Source organism: Haemaphysalis longicornis, unplaced genomic scaffold (genome assembly GCF_048455015.1).
Source record: "Haemaphysalis longicornis isolate Haplotype H1 unplaced genomic scaffold, Haemaphysalis longicornis Haplotype H1 scaffold_2, whole genome shotgun sequence".
NCBI classification, from domain to species: Eukaryota; Metazoa; Arthropoda; class Arachnida; order Ixodida; family Ixodidae; genus Haemaphysalis; species Haemaphysalis longicornis.
The window spans coordinates 192,299,180-192,324,671 of record NW_027526295.1 but is presented as its reverse complement, the minus strand read 5'-3'; the positions used below and the strand labels follow the sequence as shown (position 1 = coordinate 192,324,671).

General features: G+C 48.9%; 2 protein-coding genes across 2 annotated transcripts in view; both read left to right on the top strand.

The window, feature by feature from the left end:
• LOC144169703 (protein max-like) overlaps positions 1-25,492 on the top strand; it is an 86,259-nt gene that overhangs the window by 47,230 nt on the left and 13,537 nt on the right. The gene's annotated exons all lie outside the window — the stretch shown is intronic.
• LOC144168457 (serine/threonine-protein phosphatase 4 regulatory subunit 1-like) lies at positions 10,579-13,503 on the top strand. Its single transcript, XM_077697438.1, has one exon. It carries the CDS (start codon positions 10,588-10,590, stop codon positions 13,501-13,503), a length of 2,916 nt encoding a protein of 971 aa, XP_077553564.1. The 5' UTR covers positions 10,579-10,587.

Genomic DNA, 25,492 nt, shown 5'->3' with positions numbered 1-25,492 from the left:
AAATTGCGCAGTTTTTTACTTTGCATTGCCAGTGGTGTATTTGCATGACACTTGCCATTTGCCACTTACACTCGCCACTTGCACTCTTAGAGCTTAGGCCTCTAAAAGTGCCTACTTAGAGCTGCCCGTAAGGCGGGCGATATGTCTTCTGTGGTCCTCCGGAACGCGGGGTGGTGTGGTCCCAGATCACGTTGTAGCCCGTGGTTGTAGCTACAGAGAGCAGCAGCCAACGGCAATTCTGGGTCGGCTGACAGTTCTTCGCTGCTTAGATTAAAAATTAGAATATAATTCGTGCTCAACCAGCAGTGGCTCGTGAAAGATAAATTCGTGCTCAACCAGCAGTGGCTCGTGAAAGATAAGATTTATTCAACGTTGCGCAACCCACAAACGGCGGCCGCGGCCGACGTGTTTTGTTGCACCAGTGATAGCAGAACAGATGGCGCAGAACAGAACAGATTGCTGCAGATGGCGCAGCAATGTTGTTTTGCGCCGCTCGGCCACGCGCTGCACATCCCGCAAACTTCTGCTGGCGACTGTACGTTTACGCTAAAAGCATCTATGGAGGGCTCACAAGGGCGAAGAAGAGGAAAAATACAGAGAAGAAGGAAGCAATTTACACTCGTGGGTACGTGTCATTCACTAAATGAAAAGAAAACCGAAGAGAAAATGGGTAAATGAAGCATGACGATGGCAATGAGAGGGCACAATCGCACCACTGGAAGACCACAGGAGTATTTTGAGCACTGTAATCACGACAGTATACCAAAGCGCGTTTACGCTGAAAGTGGGGGCGACTAGCCAAGTTTTTCAGTCACAGCAAGAGAGAGAGGAAGCAAACGATTCAGATGAAAAGCCAACGTTAGGGTGATAATAGAGGGGCTCAATCCCCTCACTCGAGGCCTAGCCGAGTGATATCAGCAAAGTAGCAAAGAACGCCACCTCAATAGCGTATACGTGTTGTGAAAAATGGTAACTGGCCAAGCCTCTCAGTCGCAGCAACACAGAAAGAAAATGACGTAATCGGAAGGGGATAATGACGATGATACTGAATATTGCACCACTGGACACGACACTGAACAATTTAACCTTTTCTTTAATGTTCCATTCCCGTGTTTTTTCTTAGAAGTCCAACCTCGATTTCGTTATCCTATCATCAACAATCAACTCGTCAGGTTGATTGGCAAAAATATCTTGTAATCATGTATGTCACAAATTTAATTGGCGCCTACATATTGAGCACATATCAGCGAAAGGCGCCCACGCTGTAGCTTTACTTATGCGTCTAAGCAAACAGGTCTGAGGGGAGATACGCGTTTGATGGTATACAGCATGTATGTTCGTCCAACCTTAGTATTTGGTGTGTTTTGTTCTCTGGTTCTGCGACATAGAAGCTCCTGTCTTTGGCAAATCTGAAACCACAAACATTGCGAATGTGTTTATGCCTGCCGGGTTACAATCCGATTTCGGTGTTGTACTTAGAGGCCGGAGTCGAGACGCTGAATTCCAGGTTCAAATACAGTGGAATCTAGTTAAACCGTACCCCCATAAACCATAAGTTCTTTTTATACGTTGTTGATCCACGAGTGCCGGAAATCAAAACTCAAGGCGTAAGAAAACTTTATTGGCGATGCGGCCAGCTTCCGAACCGTTCTCTGCCAGATTAGATGCACGAGCTCCCATTGTTGTTGTAAACTTTATTAGAAAGGAAGTCCAAAGGCCAGGTGGGGGGGGGGGGGGGGGAGAGAAGGGGGGGGAGCATTGTTCTTATGATGCCGGCTTCAAGGGTTCTCTTCAGAAGTCGTGCAGACCACTGCTAAATTGCCCGTACTAGGCCGCTTTTTGTGGCATAAATGGCGATTTCGAAGAGTGTGTCGTGTGAGAGGGATGTTGGGTCGATGTAGGTTGAGGTGTCGTGGTGTGGGGGAGTGAATGTACGAAATCGAGAAAACTTGGGGCAGTGCCAGATGAGGTGGTGGAGATCGGCTGCGATGGAGTGGTGGCGGTAGGGACATCGGGGGGCGTGCTGGGGATAATACCATTGTCGAATGGTCTCTGGTGCCGTACAGGTGTTGGTCAGGAACTTGTTCAAGAAGATCTCTTGTGCTCGGGTCAGGGTGGGGAAGGAGGTGAAGTGGCCTGAAGGGGTGAGTGACTTGAGGCGTTGTTGTTTCAGCTGCTTGAATCTACGGATCCTGATTGCCGGAGCGAGAGTTGGGTCATCGTCAGGGCAGTTTGGTCAGGGGTGGTCCGAGAAGGGCGGCGCCGGGGGTCCATCGGAGGCTATTGTGAGAAGGGCCTCCTGCGCAGCCACGTGAGCTGCTTGGTTCCCAGGAGCGGCTGGTTCATGACTGGGGGTCGAGTCGATTCGGACTTGGCAGCCTGATGTTTGGAGCGCAGTGATTTGATGAATAATGTGGTGGACAGAAGGGTGGGTGGACATGGGATGACAAAGTTCTTGGAGAGCTTAATATGAGTCTGTTAGGATGCGAAGGTTGGGGGGAATAGGGAGATGGTAATCGTACATAAAGTAGTCGAGAGAATCGTGGATAGCGATGAGCTCCGCGTCCTTTGAAGTAATATTGGGAATACTGTGATATTGGGCTCCCATGATGGATAAATTGTCCGGGCTGATCCATGCTGTGCCGACGAGTGGGTTTATGTGGCTAGCGTCGGTGTAGACGTCAGTTTCACCCGGTCGTTTAGTTGAGGCAAGACGTCGGCAGCGGTGCTGTCGAAGCTCGGGCTTCCTGCGTGCGACGGGTTGAGAGGTGACGGATTGAGCGAAGTGGGGCCGCTGCCATGGGGATATTGGTCCCGTTTCTTTCACTACTGCCTCGTCGTTTTCGTGGTCGGAGGAGGCAGCGGGTCGAGAGATTAAACATACTCCGGGCCCCGGCAAAGGTGTTAAGTAGCGGCAAGTTCAAATGGGCAGAGTCTCTGGATAGCCCTGGTGGTGCCAAGACCGTCCTGCAACTTGATTTTGCACGAGCGGATACGGCCATCCACGCTTCTGTAGACGTCTAGTATCCGAGCCAGCTTCCACATTTGACGAGGCGTTTTCTCAGCATAGACGAGTACTATGTCCCCACCATTGAATTCTGTTGCCCTCCTTCGAGCTGCGAAACGGGCTGATCGCAACTGAAGGAGATACTCCTTCTGCCATCTTGTCTAGAAGTTTTCCGTGAGTCGTTTTCTATACTGTTGCCTTCGGAGAGCGTCTGTGCGCGTAGAAGTGGTGGCGACATTCAATGCCCCATGCGGTAGAGCGGTAAACCTTCGATCAGGAGGTCGGCGGGCGTTAACGCACACGGTTCACCTATGTCCGACTCGATTAATGTTAATGGTCTAGAATTGACCGCAGCTTCCACTTCGGTAAGAACTGTTGCTAGTTCTTCGAAGGTGAAAAGAGCTTTACCCAGAATTTTTCGCAGTGTGGTCTTAACAGTTCTCATGAGACACTCCCACCACCCGCCCCACCAAGGGGCGTCAGGCGCGATGAACCTCCAAGCAACTTCGGCGCTGCTGATGTACCCAGCGACGACGTCTTGTAGGAACATCCTGTGAAGTCGCTTGACCTCAGATATTGTTTTCCTGAATGTCTTGGCATTATCTGCATAAATGATTCGAGGTACGCCCCTCCGTGACACGACACGCTGGAAACACATCAGGAATGCTTCTGAAGTCATCGAACTGAACAGTTCCAGATGCACTGCTCGTGATGTAGCACATGTGAAAAGAGCTATGTAGCTCTTGGGGTTGTTAGAAGACCGTATATAGAGTGGGCTTGCGAAGTCTACCCCCACAGCTTCGAAAGGATTAGTCGATGACAAGCTGTGACCAGGAAGAGGGGCAGCGGGAGTACTGCCTGGACGTGTTCGGAACCGCTTGCACAGGTAGCAGCCATGGATGACTCGTTTGACTAGGCATCGAGCTCTGTGAATCCAATAACGTTCTCTCAGGTGAGTTAACGTCTCCCTCACGCCACCGTGCATAACTTGAAGGTGGGATCCCACCACAATCAGTTCCGACAAACGGTGGTATGGTGGTAGAATTATTGAGTGTTTCACTTCTTCTGCAACTGGCACTCGCGACAGACGACCTCCAACTTGAAGTAGACCACCGGAATCCAGAAAAGGATTGAGTTCAGTGATTGGTGATGAGCCCTCTAGAGCGGTGTCATTTGAAAGGCACTGGATCTCAGTTTTATATGCTTGAGATTGAACCAGCTTGATCCAGTACTTTTCGACTCGTATTATTTCTTCAGCTGTCACTGGGCCGAGGTTATTTCGAGGCGTCGGCAGTGGTTTAGGAAGCGGAAGACCCTCGCCGTGACATCTAAGCAGTAAAGGAAGTTTGCTGTATCGATCAATATCAATAAGTGGTTCCAATGCTTTAGATTCGGTAACGGGTGCGATTTGGACGGTTACCGCTTCTGCTTCCAAGGGTTCCCATTCAGTAATACAGTCGACAGCTTGCGATGGCCAAACATCTTTATCCGTTAATCATGCAGGGCCATGCCACCAAGCTTGGGTGGATATTATTTTTTCAATGGATGCACCACGAGTTAACAGGTCTGCAGGATTGTCTTTTTCAGGACAATACCTCCACTTGGTTGAGTCTGTCTTTTCGTTGATTTCTCTAACCCTGTTCGCGACGAATGGCCTCCACTTTACCGACACACTCTTTATCCAAGTCAAGGTGATCGTAGAGTCTGTCCAGAAGCTTGCGGTATGTTGCGGTAAGTCTTCGTCCCAAGTGATGCCGCGCGACCAAAGCTTCTGAAAGAGTGTCCTTGCCGCGATGGTGAAAGGGCCAACAAATCCGAGTGGGTCAACAACACGTGAAGCCGTCTGCAAGACAAAGCGTTTTGTGTTTTCTCTTGATTTTAAGAAGTCCATCAGGTTAGTCAGAACAAAACTGAACGTATCCTTCGCGGGATCCCAAGTGATTCATAAGACATTTACCGTGGATTCTTGAAGGACAACCATTTCCTTGCTCACCGCCCGTTGTTCTTGCTGCAGAAAGTCCCTGACTTGGTCCGAGTTTGTCGTCCACTTCCTCAGTGTCATTCCTGCCGCCTCCATAATTTCTTGCACTTATATTCAAACCTTGATGACCCCCTGTTCTGTGGCGGTACCAGTGACCAGATCACCGACGTATGACTCGCTGGGCAATTTGGCCCTTTCAGCTTTATCTCCAACTTTATTCTTTAAGTGGTAAAGGATTGTTGCGGTAAGCAGGAATGGGCTGCATGTTGCTCCGAACGGAACTTTCGTTATTCGCCATTTCTGGAGCTCATTCTCAACGTACTGTAAGCTACTTCCTTCTTTAAACCAGGAAAATCGAAGCACATCCCTGGCATCTTCTTTGATAGATATCTCAAGGAAGGCTGTTTCTATGTCACCCATGACGGCGATGGGGTGAGTCCTGAACCGGAGGAGAATTAATTTTTCCCATTTCTTGGTACAAGTTGTAACCTTTTTCAAGCCATTCATTGACTGACTTACACCCTCTGTCATGTGGCGACGCATCGAACACTATCCTCACTTTTGTGGTAAGGGCCTGCTCTCTAATCTCTTCTCTGTGAGGGATGTAGTAGAGTTTCTCTGTGTTTGACGGAGGGGTTTCTACTACTTCAGCGTGTCCTGATTCGAGGTACTCTCTGATCGTCTTGTCATAAATTTTCAGCAGTCCCTCATTCTTGGACAGCATGCATAAGAGTCGTTGCAGTCTTGTGGTGGCAGCCTACTTGCTGTTACAGAACTGGAAGCCGTCCTTCCAGGGCAGAGCAACCTGGTTTGTTTTGCTGGGAACATTCGTCGATCGATTCCGATATACCCATGCTGTCAAACTCCCAAAATGAGCGGACAATCTCGTCTCACTCGACTGCGTGTGTTCTTAGCACGTAAACCATCATGCGCGAGATTTTGCTGGTTGTTGCTAAAGCGGTTGTGGTACCCTGGAAGGTCCATCCGAACTTGGAATTCATTCCGATTAGGCTTTCGTTTTCTTAAATCTCGAGACTTCTCCGGTTAGCACTGTCCGCATCTGGTCTGAACCTATTAGCACGCTTATGGCAGCTGTAGTTACGATGGTCGGCGGGCTTCAGTTCATTTACAATGTTTTTCTCGGACTTTTTAAAGGTCGCCACGAAGGATGTTTCCATGCAGGTCGCCTCAATGTTGTGGCAGATGTGGGGTATCACAATTGCCCGCAACACAATCTCACTGTCCATGAACTGGCTACGTAGCCGGATTTCTACGACGAGATGTTTTGTAGGTGGTTGGGTCCTCACGTTGGCGAACGTATCCAGCGCAATCGTGGTGAAACCAATTCTCTTCGGCCGAAGATGCGCACATAGTTCCTCCGGCACAAAGATGCGCTGGCTGCCGCCGTCGAAAACTCCTCTGACATATCTACAGGCATCATCACTCGATCACTGCCCAAGCTAGAAATGTTTGAAGAAGAACAGATCTCCGCTGTTCATCGACCGCTATGTTGCCACCTTGAAGGGACGCGCACACCGTCGTACTTGCCTCGGGTCCCCCGGTATCCCGTGGTGCTTGTGAACGGCTTCTGTCGGGATCACACATACTCGAAGCATGACGACCGCCACACTTGCCTCATGACACTTTCCGACGACAACCTTCCCAAGTTTCGGCACCACAAAATGTTGAGCCACGAGTGCCGAAAAGCGAAACTCAAGGCATAAGAAAGCTGTTTATTCGCGATGCTTCCGAACCTTTCCCCATCAGATTCGATGCTCAAGCTCCCGTTTTAAATGCAGAGCATTTCAGTAACTCACAATGTCACCCGCGTTGTCCCGTCGTAGTCCGCACCGTCGCTGTCCGCACCCCTCCCCCTACACTATATAAAAGAAAATACTATCCGGCGCCCGGTTTCAATCCCTCGACCCTGCGGGCGGAACGCAATGTACATGGTGCTCTACACACTGCGCCACAAAGCCGACACAGAATGGGACGCTACGAACGCGCCTTATATCGTTGACTCATTCAAATTACTGCTGACGAGCGCTCTCTCGTCAGCAGTTGCCACAAGTGCAACAACATTAACGTAACGCAAACTACTTAACGTCGTGCACCCCAGGAAATGCTCTGCATTTGATCGTGCCCCTCGTGAGGGGGATGTTTCACTGCTCGCCATGCGAACAGTTTGCCACGCTTTAGTTTCAGTTCTTTCTTTGCTAGGGTGCCGACGAGCGGCGCCACCTCCTCGCACTTCGCCGCGGGAGGATCCGCGGCAGGGGCGACAGATGGCGCTGGCGTCTCCGCTGCCGCGTCTGCGGCCTCCGCGGGCACCGGCGCCTGCGCGGAGTTTCTTTCGTTTCTTCCTTTCTCCTTGCTCGGTTCACTCACTGGCTCCGAGGCGTCAGAAAGCCGTTTTGGGGGAGAGGAGGAAGCGCTCTGCGCGATGGCGCCCCTCGCGGACGCTTGGCGCGCCCGTCGGACTCTGGCATCAGACGCGATTCACGCCGTTGCTTTATCGTACGGAGTGTGCTAGGTGCGGGAGTTTCGAGCGGCTCTTTTTTTCACTACTGCCTCGTCGGCTTCGTGGTCGGAGGAGGCAGCGGGTCGAGAGATTGAACAACGTAGTTAAGCCGAATACCCTACTCGGTTTCCTTTTAACCTCGCGCATTCGGATAAACCGTATTGCCGCTTAGTGCGTACTTTCTTCACGTCCCCGTAAGCTACGGTTAAACGGAGTTTCACTGTACCTGCGTTCGCAAAGTTCCTTGAGTGCCCGCTGGCTAGACCACAGACAGTTTTTCTTCAACATGTAATGTTGTTTTTCGGGCGAAGCCCCTTAGGGGCTGGGGTTGTTGGCGTCTCCTGTCGTCATTGTCGTCGTAATCGTCGTCTCATGTAGTCACGGTACCAAAACACCGGGAAAGTCGTTTACGCCTCGTGCTAAAAAAACTCGTACTAAAAAAACACCGGGACACTCGTTTACTCCTCGCGCTGGAGCGCTTCCTAACGCGTACTAAAAAAACACTGGTACACTAGTTCACGCATCGCGCTAGAGAGCTTCGTGCTTCAAACACAGGATACTTTTACAGCAATGATGTACACCGCTACGCTCCCCAATGGTTTCATCGCCGTTGGCAAAAATGCCAGGGCGCCAAGAATACATTTATACACTGCTTGCTTCTCCCCTCTTCAGGTTTCACGTTCGTGGAGTGGGCCCGGTGTTCTTAGTTCATTTTGGTCTCGTTTCCATCGCCCAGAGGTTATAGTTGCAAATTCTTTGTTTTCTTCTTTAAACACCATCTTCCTTTGAATTCTACCCTTGTACATTTTATCATCAGTAGTATAAAGATTGTATTCAGTAGTCTTTACCCCAAAAATGCTATACCTTCAAGCTCACGTGAACAAATGCCTTCCTCCAGTCTAACATAATTCATAACATTCTTCTGCCTCACCAGTCCGAATACCCATCCCACGTGCCTGTTGCAACCGACGCTTCTCAATAAGATGGAAAAGATGGGGGAGAGGGCAGTATTTTCTCCCCGGCATTGAACTGGTCTTTTTCATGCGTATATGAGATTATGTTCTTATTTTTAGTCAGAATTCTTCGCTGTTCTTTTTTGCCATCCTGAAACTTGATTTGCAGCAACCTCCAGGGATGTAGCTCACGGGCTCGATCCCCTTCTGTGTGCGTGGCTCTCTCCTTGGAAATTTCTAGTCCTTTGCTTAAAACTCTTTATTCCATGCATTTCCACTTATCTGCGGAAAATTCACACTATCTGGCTGCCTGGCCACTGTGAATTAAACCTTAGACGCGGAAATTCAGACGCGGAGGCTGACGTCGACGCAGAAGACGGTGCCGCTTTGGCGAAGGCCGAGCGAAACGGCCGCTCTTCGAAACAATTGCCGACCCCCTGCTCCCGGATTCATCCGTTGTGCATCAGGGAGGCTACGTATAAGAACGGCCACGGCCAATAGCACGGCCCCTTACTTAGGATGCGTTCCAATTCCCCATTTATACGGCTTCATTGCCGTCTTCGAGGACCACAAGCCATGTTAAGCTCTGCTCCAATGTTTGCGAAGACGACAACAAAGGCTGCTTCGCGAAGACAGCATTAAAGTGAACAAAGATGCAGGCTAGTTTGCTGTATAAGCTATGCAACAAGCAACCATGTTCTTTGAGGAAGTAGTTTCCTGTAAGTTTTTATTTGCGTGCCTGCTTGTGTTCGTTATTTTCATTGCCTACGATGTTCTTGCCTACGGTGACGGCCTGAGCCGGCGGCATATTACCAAAAGCTTCGCTGTACAGCGCCCCAAGATGTCTCTTCGCGCGATGCAGAACGATAATTAAATGTGGTCGTAGGCTATGCCTCCAGCCTAGAGAGACGTAAAACATACCAAATTATCATTATTAACACAAACAACACGTAGAATGGAGTTTAAAAAAAATTCGCGGCAAAAGAATTACCCAGTACAATATCTGGGGTTTGAACCCAGGCCGCCATCGCCATTACCCAGAACTCTACCTCGCGGCCGCACAGCCAGAACGGCGGGATCCTTCTAGCAGTAGCTCAATAGAATCAGGCGCGCAGTGACATCACACATGTCACGTGGGTGCGCTGCGCATCGGAGCGTTTGGAAGCACGCGCCCCCGGCGCCGCTCCAATTCTTGTTCCTTTAGACGCCTCATTGGACTGCCTCCGAGGCTGTCTGTTATGCTGTTCGCAAACTGGAACACAGCGTAGCGAACGGACCAGACGCGACATCGCTCGGGCTCGAACCGATTTATTTCGCCAGCTCACGTGCGTTCACGCTTGAGCACATGGGATTGCGCCACGTGCAAAGCTCCCGCCGCCGTTTGTCGTCTCCGACGCGGCGGACCCTTGGCGCGCCGGTCGCTACAACGTCTTCGGGCGGGGCAACCTGTGCAGCGCTCCTAACTGCCAGAAATGTAGTACCGTGGCCCTGTGCAGTGCGCGACACCTTCTGTTGGAATGCTCGGCGCTCAGTGTTTGCCCAATGTAGAGAAGCCGAACGCACCCAAGCCGAACCGCACTAGATAGACAATCCCTCTCCCCACTTGATTTATGCTGATGATGATCGTGACTATACACTAACACGTATTTTACAAACATGTCCACCTAGACGCATCGCACATGTACTTTTTCCTCGCGTCGTTCGGGAAGAATCACAGAAATAATTGCACGTGCTGGTAGCTTCAGCCGGCCTAAACGATATTGAATAATCTCTATTTTCCTCAATGATGTGTCCAATCGATTTAAAAGAATATTTTGCAGTAAAAAATCCCGGCCTTTGCAAAAAAATCTGGAGTAGCCGATGTTCAAGCAAAAGACGTTCGCGTCAAAACCCGCGTTCCTATTCCTACTCTATGAGGCCGAACAGGGAGTTGTATGACCAGTTGCTTAATTATAAGCAGCGCTCCAAGCTACCCAGTAGACGGCACTCTCATCCACCTTTTGCAAAAGGGTATAACCGCATTAACATCATCATCATTTCGAACAAGTATACGTAGACAAGTGCGTCGAACACGCCACACAACCCAACCCAATTCTTCCTGGTCATGCTGGCAGAAGAGCAGGAGATGACTGCTGTGGCTGCTGCCGCTGATTCGCTAGGAGGGGACTGTGACGATGAAGAGGACCTTGCCACGAAGCGACGTCGGGAGCTACTGGAGGAACCGAACCGAGTTCTCAAGCTCGAGCGCTACGCTCACAGCGACGCCATCTTCGATAGGCAGCTGGTGGCCCGGAACATCCTGGACACTCTGCGTACGGTCGTGCATTGCCAGGAGGACGTCGATTCCGTGCTGTCTGTGCTTGCCTCTCTCTCTCTGGACAGCGAGTTGAGCGTGCGGATGGAGCTGATGGAGCAGCTACCGGACATCGCCTCCTTCTGCGCGAGCGAGGCTGGCCCGCTGGAAAATGTAGTTCAGAAGCACCTCGTCCCCATCATTGCGCAGTACCTCACCGACGTCACCAATCAGGTGAGGAAGATGACGCAAGTGTCTTTGCTGCTTATTCTGGAACGAGCGTTGATTGACCGTAAGCTGCTTGAGGAGCAGATAGGCAGTCTTGTGGTGGGTCTCACGGAGAACGAGAATGTGGACCATCGAATGGAAGCAGTCACGCTGATGACTAAAATGGCTCCCTTCTTGGGACAACAAACCACTGCTGCCCTGTTCCTCCCTCGTTTCATCAGCCTATGTCAAGACTCTTCTATCCACGTTCGCAAGGCGTGTGCTTCGCATTACGGAGATTTCTTCAGCATTGTGGGACGAGTTCTCACAGAAGACAACCTTGGTGCATTCCAGTCGCTGTGCAAAGACTGCATCTGGGGTGTTCGCAAGGCGTGTGTCGAAGTGTTCGTGCCAGTTTCGCGCGCGTGCTGTTTGGCTATTCGGCGCGGTAGCCTTGCTCCTCTCTTTCTGGACCTTCTGGACGACCAGTCGCGATGGGTTCGCACAGCTGCCTTCCAGGCCCTGGGGCCCTTCATCTCGACGTTTGCTGACCCACAGCGTACGGGAATTCATTGCAGCTCCAACGGGGTTGTCGGCGTTCGGTCACGTGGCGGCTCGCCAGATGCGAGTGCCGAGGGAAAGGAGCCAAGTGTCCTGGCTTCCACTCCATCACCCCCAGCAGTGGCCCAAGGATGGCCCAAAGATACCACTACTACCACTCTCGCCAGGACAGCGCTACAGCGGCATACACCCCAGGCGCACAGTGGAGAGGCCCCTGCGGTGGAAAAAGAGGTGAATCTGCTTACCCAAGGGGAGCAGCAGGGTATATCTGAGAATGAAGACAAGACCAGGCCAGCCTACTGTGGCCTGGAAGCTGTGGAAGGCGTCCACGAGGATGCGGCTCTGCCAGACAAGCCTAAAGACTTGGCGTGGAAGTGCAAGGGACTGGAGACAGCCCCGGCCCCAACGAACCAGCCTGTCAGCGGCAATGCACATACACTGAAAAGCGTTTTAAAAGAGCTTGAAGATCCTGAAAACACGGTGGAAGGAGATGTGCAGCGACTGGTTCTTGACGCAGATCCCAGTGATGATAGTAACTTCAATGCATTCCAATTCTGGCGGGTGCCCATACGAGAGGTCGAAGTCGACGAGTTTCTAGGTGACCATGCCCCAGCTGTCCACGTGAGGGCCAAGTCTCAGGACCAAGACAATCGGTGCTTTTCATCAGATCTAAACGTGCAATTACCGCCTCCAGATAATAACTGCACTGCTGCATCACATTTGCCAGTCCCGGTTCCATCGGAACGAAACAGTGCCACCACCACGCAAACGCTCACAGCGGATGCTTCAAGAATACGGACACCTTCCCTTCCTTCACTCATCGCGGCTGATCAGGAGGGAAACCTTTTACCGCCCTCTTCCATCCCGGGGGCGTCTGTGGCTTTCAACGAGGCTGGGGAAGGAGCACGTGTCCACGTACGAACAAGTGAGCCGGACGAGATGGAAGGCAGTGCAAGCCCTCTTTTTTGGTCTCCAACGAACCAGGACATTGTACCTCCGCAGCTTTTGGAACGGTACCTGACAATGACAGATCCCTCGTTTGCCCAAAGCCTGGATCCTGAGATTGGACGCCACTGTGCACACAGTTTACCTGCCGTGGCCCTTACTTTGGGCCGTCGCTTCTGGCCTTGCCTGCGCACGACCTACCAGTCCCTGGCGTCTGATGTCGAGTGGAAGGTTCGGCACGCGGTGGCGTCCGGCCTGCACGATTTGGCCGCCATCTTGGGCCCCCGGATAGCCTCAGAGGAGCTCGTGCCGAGCTTTCAGGCATTTATGCGCGATGTGGACGAGGTGCGCGTGGGCCTGCTGGAGCGACTGGGCGCTTTCTTGCGGAGCCTCACTCGGGAAGACCAGCGCCGCTCTCTACCCCTCCTGGCGGACTTCCTCTGCACCGAAAACCACCGCAACTGGCGCTCTCGGCACACGCTGGCCCGGCAACTGTGCGAGCTCGCCGAGCTCTACAGCCCCCGGGACATCAACGAGTACCTAGTCCCTATCGCGAGTGAGCTCCTGCTGGACAAGGTGGCAGAAGTGCGTCGAAAGAGCGTTGACTCTGCCTCCGCCCTGCTTCGTCACATGGCCTCAGAACCCCTCGTCCGCAAACAATTTGTGCGCGACCTGTGCGTCAAGGCAGATGACCGAAAATGGGCTCAACGTCAACTGTTTTGTCAGCTGGTTGAGGAAATGGCGCTCCAGGACGGCATCACCCCCGAGGAGTTCCGCGTGATCGCCCTGCCGAAGCTGCTGAAGCTGTGCGAAGACGCGGTACCGAATGTGCGCATGGACCTCGCACGCAGCCTAGCCACAATCATCAGCCCAAAGGTGCAAATCTGGAACCTTGGTGTTTTCTACCAAGATCAAGTGAAAACAGCCCTAGTTGGCCTTAAGGAGGACTTGGACAGAGATGTGCGCTACTGTGCCCACCTACTCCAGAGGGAGGATCTAACGCCTGATGAGAAGATTGAGATCAAGATTGAGTAGGAAATTTTCAGTTTGTACTTCAATTCACTTTTATTAAAGAGAATCATTATTACAAGTTTTGTTTTGGGTGGCATGACTAAAGACATAATTTTTGCCCAGTAGAGCTCTGCGCATGCGCTGCTCTCAGTTCCAACCACCGATCCGCCATTCTTGGGTGGCAAAAAGTAAACAAAACGACGCCATTTTGAATTAGCCAGTTGTGAACGCCGAGCCAGCTAAGTGCTGCTCCGTTCTCTGAGCCATGAAATCGGCCGACAGGCAGGCTTTACGGCTGCCATAGAAAAAAATTTCTCCCATCAAAACCGTGCTTGGCGCCTGGGCGGCTTCCTCAACTGCGCAGGGCAGGCGGAAACAAAGGGGGCGTGTTCTTCTATAATCCCCCAAGTGTGGTTCAGGCGGCCGCCACAAGAGTGCTACGCTACTGGAAAAAATTTTCCCGCATTTCTCCGAGGGGAAGAATGTGAAAGGGCGAATGCACGAGTTGAATTTGCGCGGTTCGGTAATGTTCGCGAAAGAGAGATCACACACACACACACAACTACAAAGAAAGAAAGATGCATTTATTCACAGACACCTATTTGTGTTGTCGTTGTACTTGATTGCTAGAGCGGATCTCGGCTTTGAAATTTCGTGTCAGTACTCCTTTAAGCGGGTGCATTAGCCCTTCTCACGCCCGATTCCTGGCCAATCCCCCACGTGGGTATGTGCCATGCACAGACACCTATTTGTGTTGTCGTTGTACTTGATTGCTAGAGCGGATCTCAGCTTTGAAATTTCGTGTCAGTACTCCTTTAAGCGGGTGTATTAGCCCTTCTCACGCCCGATTCCTGGCCAATCCCCCACGTGGGTATGTGCCATGTCAGCGGCCAGGCAGCGCGCGCCCATCTCCCCCCGTTGCCAAGGAAGACGAGGAGATTCCTGGCCAATCCCCCACGTGGGTATGTGCCATCTCCCCCCGTTGCCAAGGAAGACGAGGAGCGCGCGCACCCGCAGCTGTTGCTATCTGGACGGACGGCGGTCAACGGAATTCAGGGTCGCTTATAAAGTGCATTCGCACTTAAAAGGTCCAATAACGTCTTACGGGGCCACGACACGTTTTTAGCCACGTTGACAGCCCATCATGCGTATCAGTAACTGTCAACCAAAAAAGTATTGACACGGAAAAAAGGGAGTTGTTCGAGTACACAAAAAATTCACTAATACCAGAGTCCCTCAATGCTTTTCTGGTCGTAAAACTCCGTCGTAACGCTATGAGAGGTCGGCCGATATGAGTACCCTAGAATTTCAAGTTCGAGTTGGCTGGTAGAGCTTTGACTCTAGGTCCGAAAAGTACTAAACACTTTGTTTTCGTGGTGTTATTCAAAGGGGCCATGTAGACAAAACGCAAGTTTGGTTCATTCGAAAGATTGCCTCGTTAGAATTATACTGATACCCCCCCCCCCCCTCTTGAACGTAAACTTTGCTCAAATAAGCAATATAATTAGGAAAAAATGGAACGGCCATGCGACTCACTAGCTCATTTCCCACACTTGACCTTATGACGTAATATGCACAGCTGCAGGGGTACCGAACGCTTTTGGGAGTGGAGGGGCGGGGGGCAAGTATTGCCGTCTTTGTGTGTTCTGTTTACTTTTTTTCGCACTATTTGTCAATGTTTATTTACTTCCTTTACAATTTATTATTTTAATGAAGTAAAATTTTCATGATCATAATGTTAACGGCATCAAATATGTTCTAATTCATTTTATCTATAGCAAATTTTACATATTTGCACCCTCGCTTATTCTGCGTACGTATACACTTTAAAATTGGTTGGAAGTTCCAAAAATACTGAAAACCTTCGCAGACCGCGGAAATGGCAAAACGGGTTCAAAAGCTGCGGAAAATCATTTGAACAGGGGAGCTGCTGAGCAAATCGTTTGTTAGGGGTGAGTAGCTGAACCAGGTTTGGGAGCAGTTTTTGGAGCAGCGAAATCTCGATTTTGGAGCAGAAGAACCTCGATTTGGAGCCGAAGAACGACATTTATTATGTCACCTTAGAGCCTAAAAAATCAAATTTTTGGCAACTGGGGGGAAAAGTGCACTTTTTAATTGGCTTTGAACGTACATAACACAGAAACAGCCTTTCAATAAAGTTTTTTTTTTTTACCAGAGTATCACAACGTACGCACTCCGCTACTTTTTTACAACCATTTTTAATTCTTAAGCTCTATGCATAGACAGTGTGAAGTGCCGTTGAAAACATCGAATTGAAAAACTAAGCAATCGTAAGGCACTTTTAATATCATGTCAATGCCGAAATTATTTCTGTAATCCCAGACCCGGCTTTTACGCAGAAGTGTAGACCCACGGCAAAAGTTGCGCAAAGCGAGGTGACAGCCCGTCAGCCCTTCCATTTCAACCCTAAGGTGCACGTTCGCTAGGATCGTAATTTCAGTAATGTTTGTATATTTAGCCACGTCCCTTTTGGCATTTAATTTCACTTCAGACTAGTGAACCTTTATTACTAGCCTGCAATAATAGCCCGTCCCGCTATCGGACACTGCTTGAACATTTTGCGGCGATGTAGCCTGCGCCGCCACTTCTGCAGTGTCGATCGTCCCATTCCCTCCGCTAGCAAGCTCGCTGTCAAAGGCAGCAATAACTCAGCATTTTATAACACCGCAATGAGCCCGAAATTTTATCCAAGCACGCACCGCGCCTCACACTCAAGGACGAAACACGGCGAATTCGCGGTCACCTCGTTGTTTTTGATGAACTCCCAGTAACGCAACTTCCCGCAACGGATCAAACTAAATGTAAACCCACTCACCCCAATAACCAAAACCGCGCTAGAAATCGGCGAAGAGCACTCTGCCCGAGCATAGCCTCCTTTAAAGGAGGCGGCGGCCAGAGTATAACATGTGCAACACGACATTGTGACTTTGGAAAAAAACTATCTCGGGGACATTTTTATGCGGGTTTTTTATTGAATGATCAATCAATTAGACCGTTACAAACAGCATCACCGTGGAGGTGCTAAAACATTATGCCGTCAGTAAGCATTTTTCCCCATCGAAACTGACGGCAGCGTTAAAATCCTTGGCTCTCAGACTGTTTAGGAGCAGTTTGGCGCAATGTTTGGAATTTTGAAGCTTTTGGAGAAGCCTGGCGAAGGAAAACAAATTTGTATCAAAACTGCGCAATATGCGCAGCTGTCTCACCCCTGGTTTTTGTATGGTGTCCACAGTTGAAAATACCAAGAAAATGCTGAGTGCTCGTGCACGCATGCCTCGAGCGAACGCTCGTCACGCTACTCACTCCACATGCCCGGTGTTGTACGTGGTTACCGTGCTTACCGGGACGTGTCTGGGCACTTGAGCATTCGTCGCGGTAGGGTGAATTAGTTCCGCGGGCCAGCCCTTGCCATGCCCGTGCATTCGTCACGGTGGGGCGCACCTCCTCGCCCTTCCCGCGCGCGCAGGCGCAGTCGGGTCCCGGTCAACACTAACTACGCAAACGAGAGAACAGACGCATCACCGCGCCGAAGCGACGGACCCGGATGGGAACGCACGCGCACGTTTTAAAGGAGATTGCGCTTAATGTGTAACATGGTCCTTTTTTTTTTTTTTTTTCACACCGAGTTTATTTGTCGTCGCTGCAAGAATTTAAACGCACATTAAGTGCGAGAAATCACGGAAACGACTCGTGTCACGTTCAAAATACTCGTAGTAAGACACTACAGAGTTTTAGCATAGCGGCTACGAGAGGCTCATGCTACAGCCCGTTTTCTTTTGAGTCCGACAGAGCACAACATGGTCCGGCTGGGCCTGTCGTGCTCTGTCGGGGGGGCCCTGTCGGGCCAAGTTGGACGCCGAGGTCGAATTCGCTCGGCGAGCGAATTGTCCGGCTGGAGCCGTCCGGCTGGGCCGTCCGGCTGGAGTTGGCTCCGCCCATCGGCCTTCGGCAACATGGCGGCGGCGAGCTGCGGGGACGGTGTACGTCGCACAACTTGATTGTGATACCAAAAACGACAACGACTTGCAGAAGTTACGACAGACCACCCCGGTCCTGAGTCGGTACTGCGATACGCGTTTATCGTTCGTCTACTTCAAATGGTCGCGCTTTGTGTGGAGCCGAGGCAGAAAAGGCACCAGTACCAGCGTCTGCAGAGTGGTGCGCCGTGTTTTCGTTCTCTATCAAGTGTGTAGAGATACGCTCGTCGCGCTCATCGCTAGCGCGAGACGATTGATAAGTCCAAATTCATCGTGGCCCCGCTCTCGCGCGCTCCAAGCTGTCAAGGTCTGTCTCCGCGCTTGGATCATCGATAACGTTCAAAATATGGTCACTGTGAGTGAAAGCAACGCGCAGTGGTGGTCAGCGCTTGTGTACAGTGCAAGTTTTTCATATAAAGTGTGTACGCCGTGCTGTTATCTGTTTGATGTGTCGAAGTTCGGCTCTCGCGATCAGCCGTGTGTGGTGCGTCGCAGTTCTCCCGGAGTTGAATGTGTGTCTGTGAAGCTGCGGCGCCGCTAGCTCCGATACTGCAAGAAACACATCGCAACCGAGGGGTGCACCTTTTACATAACTTTCCCGTTGTATATCTGCGCAGTTGGTAGCGATGTGTGGCGGTGTTTGTGCGTTTTGAAATGTGAGGGTGTTCCCAGTGCTTTAGTGCCGCTGGTGGACTGCAGCGTTCCCAAACCAGCGTCGTGAGTGCTCCGCTAGTTCGCCTATTCTAGTGGCCGCGTGATGTGGTGGCAAGTGTGCTTTGTGCAGCAACTGCAGTGTGTGTCCAGGCTGTGCTTTTTTTTTTCGCGTTCAGCACTGCCTGGTTACGTGATGTGTGCTTCATGCGAGATGCTGCTTCCGTTTGGGACTAGTTTTCGTGGTCATTTCACTTGCAGCTGTTGCTTGTTTACGTATGCCGCATATATGCGCTAGGTAAAGCTTCCATGCACCACTATCCGAAAAAGTGCCTTTACTAATGAAGCACATGGTTATTGTAATGTAATCATGCAGTCATGACATATTCCTGTGAGTAGTGTTTACACACCGGGTTCACAAAATGGTTTCTATCATAAACCTTTTCAAATGCCCATTTACGCTTTTGTTATAGTTGTTTGCTTTAAGCCACACCAAAGTTGGCTGTGTTGTGGTCTTCCCTGAACTCTTTATTAAAATGCCAGCACTGTCAATCATCAGTGAACATTCTGAAAGCGGAGTTGGGGGTAATTCGGGTTCCGTGGGCGGCACACGTGACTTCTTTTGAGAATCCCTTTTTGCTCCCAACATATCCAGTATCGTTCAGCTTGATTAAGCTCGTCGGATATGAGGGGTCCCAATTTGCTGCTTTGTTGTTTGGTTCTGGCGATGAACTGAAAAACCCGAGCTGTGACTCTGATTAGCTTTAAGATTTTGCCGTAGTGTTCCAGATCGATCACGCCCGACTCAGTAGGTGGCGATGTTGCCGCTGGCAATGATCTTGTTTTCTTCCTTTCCCCTAGTTCGATTTCATCGTATATCGCTTTCGGAACCACTCATTCCCAATATGCATGCGGGACAAATCCACAGTGCTTTGCTCCGCTACTGTGCGTTTTTGGCCAGCTGCATGGCTGGGATGTCGCGAGCTAGATTTTCTCTTCCCGGATAATGTCTACATACGCACTTGTTCGCGAGGCGTTGAATTTTAGTGACTCAGTTGCGTGTGAACTGCTTCCAGCGGCCAACATCTTCATGAATCCAATAGAGTGCTGTTGTTGAATCTGTCCGTAGGTAGATGTTTGATGGCTGTTGCTTGAGGGCTTCCAAAATATAGCCACACAATCGACCAGCGAGCAGGCATGCCATCAGTTCCAGTCTCGCCAGTGTAATTTCCTTGCCTGGTGCAACCCTTTGTTTGCTTACCAGAGTTGTCGATCTTGTACCGTTTTCCCCTCCAGGGTGAGGTAGGCAACTGCCTCATATGGCATTGGACGGGTATCAGCAGAAATGTGAAAGCAGTCCGTCCTCCCTCCATTTGTTTGCGACCTGTAGTCCCGGGGTACTTGAACCTCAGGGAGATAGGGAGTCCGTCTAGCTACCTTCCAGGCCGCCGTGCTGTTGGTAGGTAGCGTGTTGAAGTCGATGTTTTTACGCCACACTTCGTGGAACAGGACCTTGGCATGGACAATGAAAAAAGAAAGCCCCCCCTCCCCCTCCCTTCTCAGTGGTTCATGTTGAACCTCAGCGCAAATGACAAGACGCAGTACGATAGCAACAGGACACACGAAGCGCTGCTTTGTCATGTCGTTTACGCTAGGGTTCAACATGCTTACCAACACTTCCAAGTTTTCACGTTGCGCCCTAGTGGGTCACATATCCACGCCGTTGTTTGTAGCATGGGCCAATTTGTGAATGGTTCTATGCCATGAATACAATCCATACATAGAGAGAATGTTAAGTGGTCGGCACACGGGTCCCACGTACGTCGCAAAACCTTCAGCACACCCGACAAATAACCGAGATGCATGGTAGCCCGGGAGTCACGTTGAAATCACTGGAATAGCATTTTACTGCTTCAAACATTTCAGTGGCATTTTTGTACAGCTTCACGGCAGCTTTCTCGCTTCCAGCTCCTGTGAGCACGTCATCCGTGTATGTCTCACAGTTTGAGGGTACTGCTTTTTGTTTAAGTGGTGTTGAAGCATTTCGGGAAGTAGAAATGGGTTAGCCATCACTCTGAAAGGGATGCGGGTCATACAGCAAGTCAAAACTGGTGAAAGTGGTACACCCGGTTTTGGTATTGCTTGAAACCACAGGAAACGCAATGCACCTTTGTCCACCGGTTTTATGCCAACCTTTAATAATGTTTGTTTGATATCCAACCCTTGCGCCACTTGGTGTCTTCGGGAGTTCAGCAATAGGGTGTATGCACTGGGCTTTTGGCCGTGCAGCAATGCTACCTACACGACAGCCCCGACACCATATCCACAGTTGCATTCTGCCGTGCAGGCAGCATGTTTCCCGATGCAAAACGTGGTTTGCGGCGTGGTGTTGGTAAGAACGTTCGCGTGGGTTTGCGAATGCCTTGTCACAAGGAGTAGTCAGCATTGTTTTTTTTCGAAATTTCGGACTGTGCTGTGCACACTTCTGCAACCGCAGATCCGAAAGCAGGCTGCACAACAAAAGCAAGCGTTTCGCTTTTTTTTTCTGTTTTGAAGCAGTAGCTAGAGCAGTGCTTGAAGACGATCTGACTTCAGGCAACGAATTCGCAAAGAAGCTATCGATGATGGGTTTAATCAGTACCGAATCAGGCGTGCCCATTTTATTTGAGGTGGAGACGACGGCCATCAAAGCTTTCACCTCATACCTTGCACATGCTCAAGTAAAAAAAAGCACTTGAAAACTATCGGTCGAATCTTTGTCGACGTGGCTGCACCTAATTTTATATACATATGTCGCGATTGCTTCCACCCAGAACCTCTGCGTAATTGCTCACCATCATTGGGAGCTTAGGTAGACGTCAGTCATATGTTCAACACACCAGAACACTGTTGCCAGAGCACCTCACCGTATCTCGCACTCCCCAAGAAGCGCGCAGCATGCCTGGGTGGCTCGGTAAAGCCAGTGCCTCGTCCCGCACGGCGCCACCATATCAAATATTGTTGCAGCTTTGGGTGAAAATTTTCCTAACTCGAGACACGGTCCTTTGAAGCAACCCAAAAATAAGAAAATCAATGCATGGGGATCACACGGAGATAGTGCAAAGTGGACTACGTTATCAGCGCCTGTCCAACGGTTAGACAGGTGCGGACAGCGGTGCAGAGAGCACTGCGCAATGTTTCAAGCGTGTGACAAAGTGTGAGGTGAAAGCTTCAAGGCCCGTCGTTTCCACTTGGAACGAAACAGGTGCAACAGATTCAGTACTGATTAGTCCCATTATCGATAACTTCATTGTAAATTCGTAGCATGAAGGCGGGCTGTCGTTAAGCGTTGCTCTATCCTTGGCTCCGAAGCAGCAAAAAAAAAAAAGAGCGACATGCTTGCTTTTGCCATGCGGCCTGCTTCGGATCTTCGGTTTTAGCAAGCGTGCACAGCACAGTCTGGAATTTCGACGCAAAAACAATGCTGACTACTACTTGTAACAAGGCATTCACAAATCCACAAATCGCTCGAAAAAAAAAACGCTGTCCACATGAACGTTCTTGCCAACACCACACTGTGAACCACATTTCACATCAGGAACGCCGCGGCCCATGCGGCAAAATGCAACCGTGCAGATGGCATCAGTGCAGCTAAGCAAATAGCACCACCCCGCATTCGAAAGCCCATTGCATAAACCGATAGACTGACTAAATCGGAGGTCAGGTTCAGTCCACTTTCAAAGTTGTTGAAATATTTCGGTGAGTTACTGTGCGATGAAACGTCAAAAACCATCTGAAGCTTGGGAGAGTAACGTGCAACAGCCTAGTGCAGCATGTAGTAAACGGCATCAGCTTCACTCGTACTTTCCGTAATTTTTGCTATCCCTAGCTGGTCGTAGTTTCTGATCACAGCGTCGGTAGTCCTGACACAATTCTGGGAAGTTTAGAAAGTGCCTTATCAAGTGGTATAGTGACATTGGCTTCCAAGGAAGCTCCTTCTTCTAATGTCCATCCATTTATTTGATGGTCCCGCCAAACACAGAAAAATACAATAGAGGCGTGGAAATTTCTGAAATTTCAAACACTTTGCGAATGCTGTTTGCTATTCGATTTGCAGTGCACTTTTATCATTCAAAGTGCTGAATGTTTTCGAGTATTGAAAATTTGGGAATAATTGAGCAGTAAAAGTTGGCTTTGCCGCATGGCATTCAAATTTTCTAGCTTCACTGCATGGCATGCCCTCTTTCGTTGACTTTTTGCATGGCGCTGAAGTTGCGCAAAAAAGCTTAACACGCGGTCATACTATCACACTTAAAAATAAATGAACAACTGTATACCAACTGGTAGAGGTTTCAGAAGTGTCAAAGGCGGTGGCGGTCAAGACCATTGCTAATGACATCGAGGTTTTCTTGGCTTTAACACACCATTTGCTCACTTCTAATTTTTCTTCCACTCAGTTTTTATGTGTACCAACTTTCAGCCTTTTGTCCACTTGCCTGAGGGTCTAGCTTCATTCAACAGCAGAAGATCAGAAAATAAACTAAAAAAATCACTCCACAAAGTGAACACCCTCTTCCAAAACGCTTATGCAGAGGCTGGACGGGCTGCATAATGCAGAACGCCCTTACTCTATGAAAGAGAACATGTGTCATCTCTTGTGCTACTGCACGCAGCATGCAACCCAACACGAAACAGCGAAAAGAACTCTTGTGCGATTGCTACGAAAAAACTTTTCAGAACTGAATCACTTTTGTGAACTGTAGCAGTCATGCTGACACTGCGCTAGGACAAAGGCTCTAGATTGGTCGACGTTCTATAACTTAAGATCCTGAGATCTGTTATCCAACTACTGCCATTTTTTCAAATGTTCCTGATTTATTTCATTCTCCCTCTTATTCATTGTTTCTACGTACTCTTTCCACATTTTTTTTTTCATTTACTGTGTTCACCCTATCTGACGCAGCAAGCAACGCCATTTTTGGAGCTAATGTCTTCAGTATTCATTTCCCAAATCATTTATCTAACATCACTATCATCATCTGGAAGGCTCCCGCACAATTACAGCTTTCAGCCCCATTTCATGCAGCAATGGCCTCGGTCTGCCTTGCGTGGTTCTTCCACTACACCATCCCTGTTGCACTAACTCATGTGTTTGCGCTTTGTGCATAAAGTAACCGACAGGTGTCCTGAGCTCGAGAATGCCTAGATTGGGCTGTGTGTCGACCTGCCATTCCAGGTGCAGAAGCACAAATGAACGGGTGTAGCACTTTTGTCTTCTGTCTGGCGCCAAGCGTAGGGAGAAGTGGAAAAGGGCACTATAACGGTCGGAAGCTGACTGTTTTAGCTGTGATTGTAAGAGCGTTTGATTTTATGAGGAGTACTTTGATGGTATTGGCATTATAGTAACTTGCAGCTTTATTGGCAGCGGGCACGTGTTTTTGCAAAAAGATAAAGCAAGGCGCTGCAAATGAACTGTGTTTTCTACCTCTCAACTGGTTACATTGATTTGATTGATTATGGGGTTTAATGCACCAAAGCTACAATTGGACTATGAGGCGCGCCGTATTAAAGTACTCTGGATTAATTTTGACCTCCTGAAGATTTTTCAAATATGCCAAAATCTCGAGATGAGCATTTTTGCTTTTTGCCTTTATGGTTGGGTCCCAGTCAGGCTGCACGTGCAATCAAAGCTCTTTTGGAGTTTTGTGATTGAAAATTTTGGCCGCATCAAATGGCATCTTTTCGTCTTCACGTTTGTTTTTTTTTTCTTTTTGTTTTTCTTGTCTCATTTAGTGTAGCAAGCCAGCCCGACGGCTCGGCTAACATCGCTGGTCTCCATTAAAGTTATTCTCTCTCTCTCTAAGCCATTGTATTGGTGTTGAGTGCATAGATTTTTTACTGATTGCAAGAACATAGTGTATGTGATGATGCTCAAGTATCAATTTATATTTAAGGAACCCAGGAGAAGAAAAATATGAATGGTGCAAAATGAAAGGGTTCAACATGCATGGGACTACTTGATCATTACGAGTTGTGTGTCTATCGATGAAATGTCAATAAACCGTGCTGCAGTTTAGCGTCATCTAGTGCTGATCTTTTTTTTTTCCAAGTCTGCATAAACTTAACTTATTGTTGTATGTAGTGTTGTTCACTTAACCTTGTGTGTTTCAAGTCTGTAATACTTAGTACATTTGGTAGCATTAAACAAAGGAACTCTTTTTGCTGTGCCTTTACTTGCCTAACTTTGGCCGAAAAAGGCTTCATTTCAAAACAGAAGACCGCGTTATAAGTGGAAATTACGGAAATGAACTAGATCTTGGTAACTCATTGAGGCATCACTGCTCTTAACAAAACGTAGCCAGCTTTGTTTATAACTAAGGCTTATTAATTCATGTATCTATAAATCTCTGGGGCCTATCTGTTTTTGTGCATAGCTGTCTTGTTTTGAAATAAAATTTGATCGGCGAGTTTTATTTTGTGTGGGGTATACACGTCGTGTTCTGCCGTGAGTCTTCTGCAATTAGTGTGGGGCCAATTTTTCTTCAGCACCTCGAGCTGCCCTTGTCACTAATTTTTTAAATTTTTATTGAAGTGCATACTGCGAACCAGAGGCCCAAGAAGGAGGGGCATAAAGGTGTGAACAAGATCAGAGATACCAGCAGTTCAGGATACTACACGTGGCAGCAATGAGAAAGAACAAAAGGTTAAAATAAACTAAACATTTGCTTCTATTTATTCAAATTAATCAAGACATATGTTCAGGTGTATTTTTCCAGTCGATAATACATGTGGGAAAAAAAAAATTTCGACCGGTGTGTATAACGGGTGAAAGAATGAAAATGGTAATGATGAATATTATTTTGAAGTATGTCGTGGTCTTGTATCTAGGCCAAGTTTGTAGCAAAACAACAACAAAAAATTTAAGGCATTGAGACTTCTTTTTTCCCTAGTGCTTCAATCGCACCAGTTTGCATGAGCTCATTAAGAGAATCCGTGCGACCATAGTTATAATTCTGAACAGTGAAGAAACGTAAGATGCAAAAACTTTCTCCTTGACTAATGTTCGAATCCCATAAGCTTACATGATCTCACAAAGAGAATTTGTGCGATTATATTTAGAATAAATAAAGTCAACAGCCTTTCTTAGAGCCTTTTCAACCAATTCGATATTATTTCCTCTATAGGGGTCTGAGACTGTGCAGGCATACTGAAGTTTCTATCAAATTAAAGTAGGGTACAAAAATAATCTAACTTTTGCTGGAGTATTGGTGAGTTTATGCGTTATTAAACCGACTTCACGACAAGATGAGGAAAGATTGTTTTTTATATGACTTCAGCTCAAGTTGCTAGTTTATACAATAGCTAGACGAGTACATTTCTGAGCT

Excerpts from the sequence above, each read along its gene's own strand:
- LOC144168457 (XM_077697438.1), top strand. The coding sequence starts at position 10,588 with ATGACTGCTGTGGCTGCTGCCGCTGATTCGCTAGGAGGGGACTGTGAC.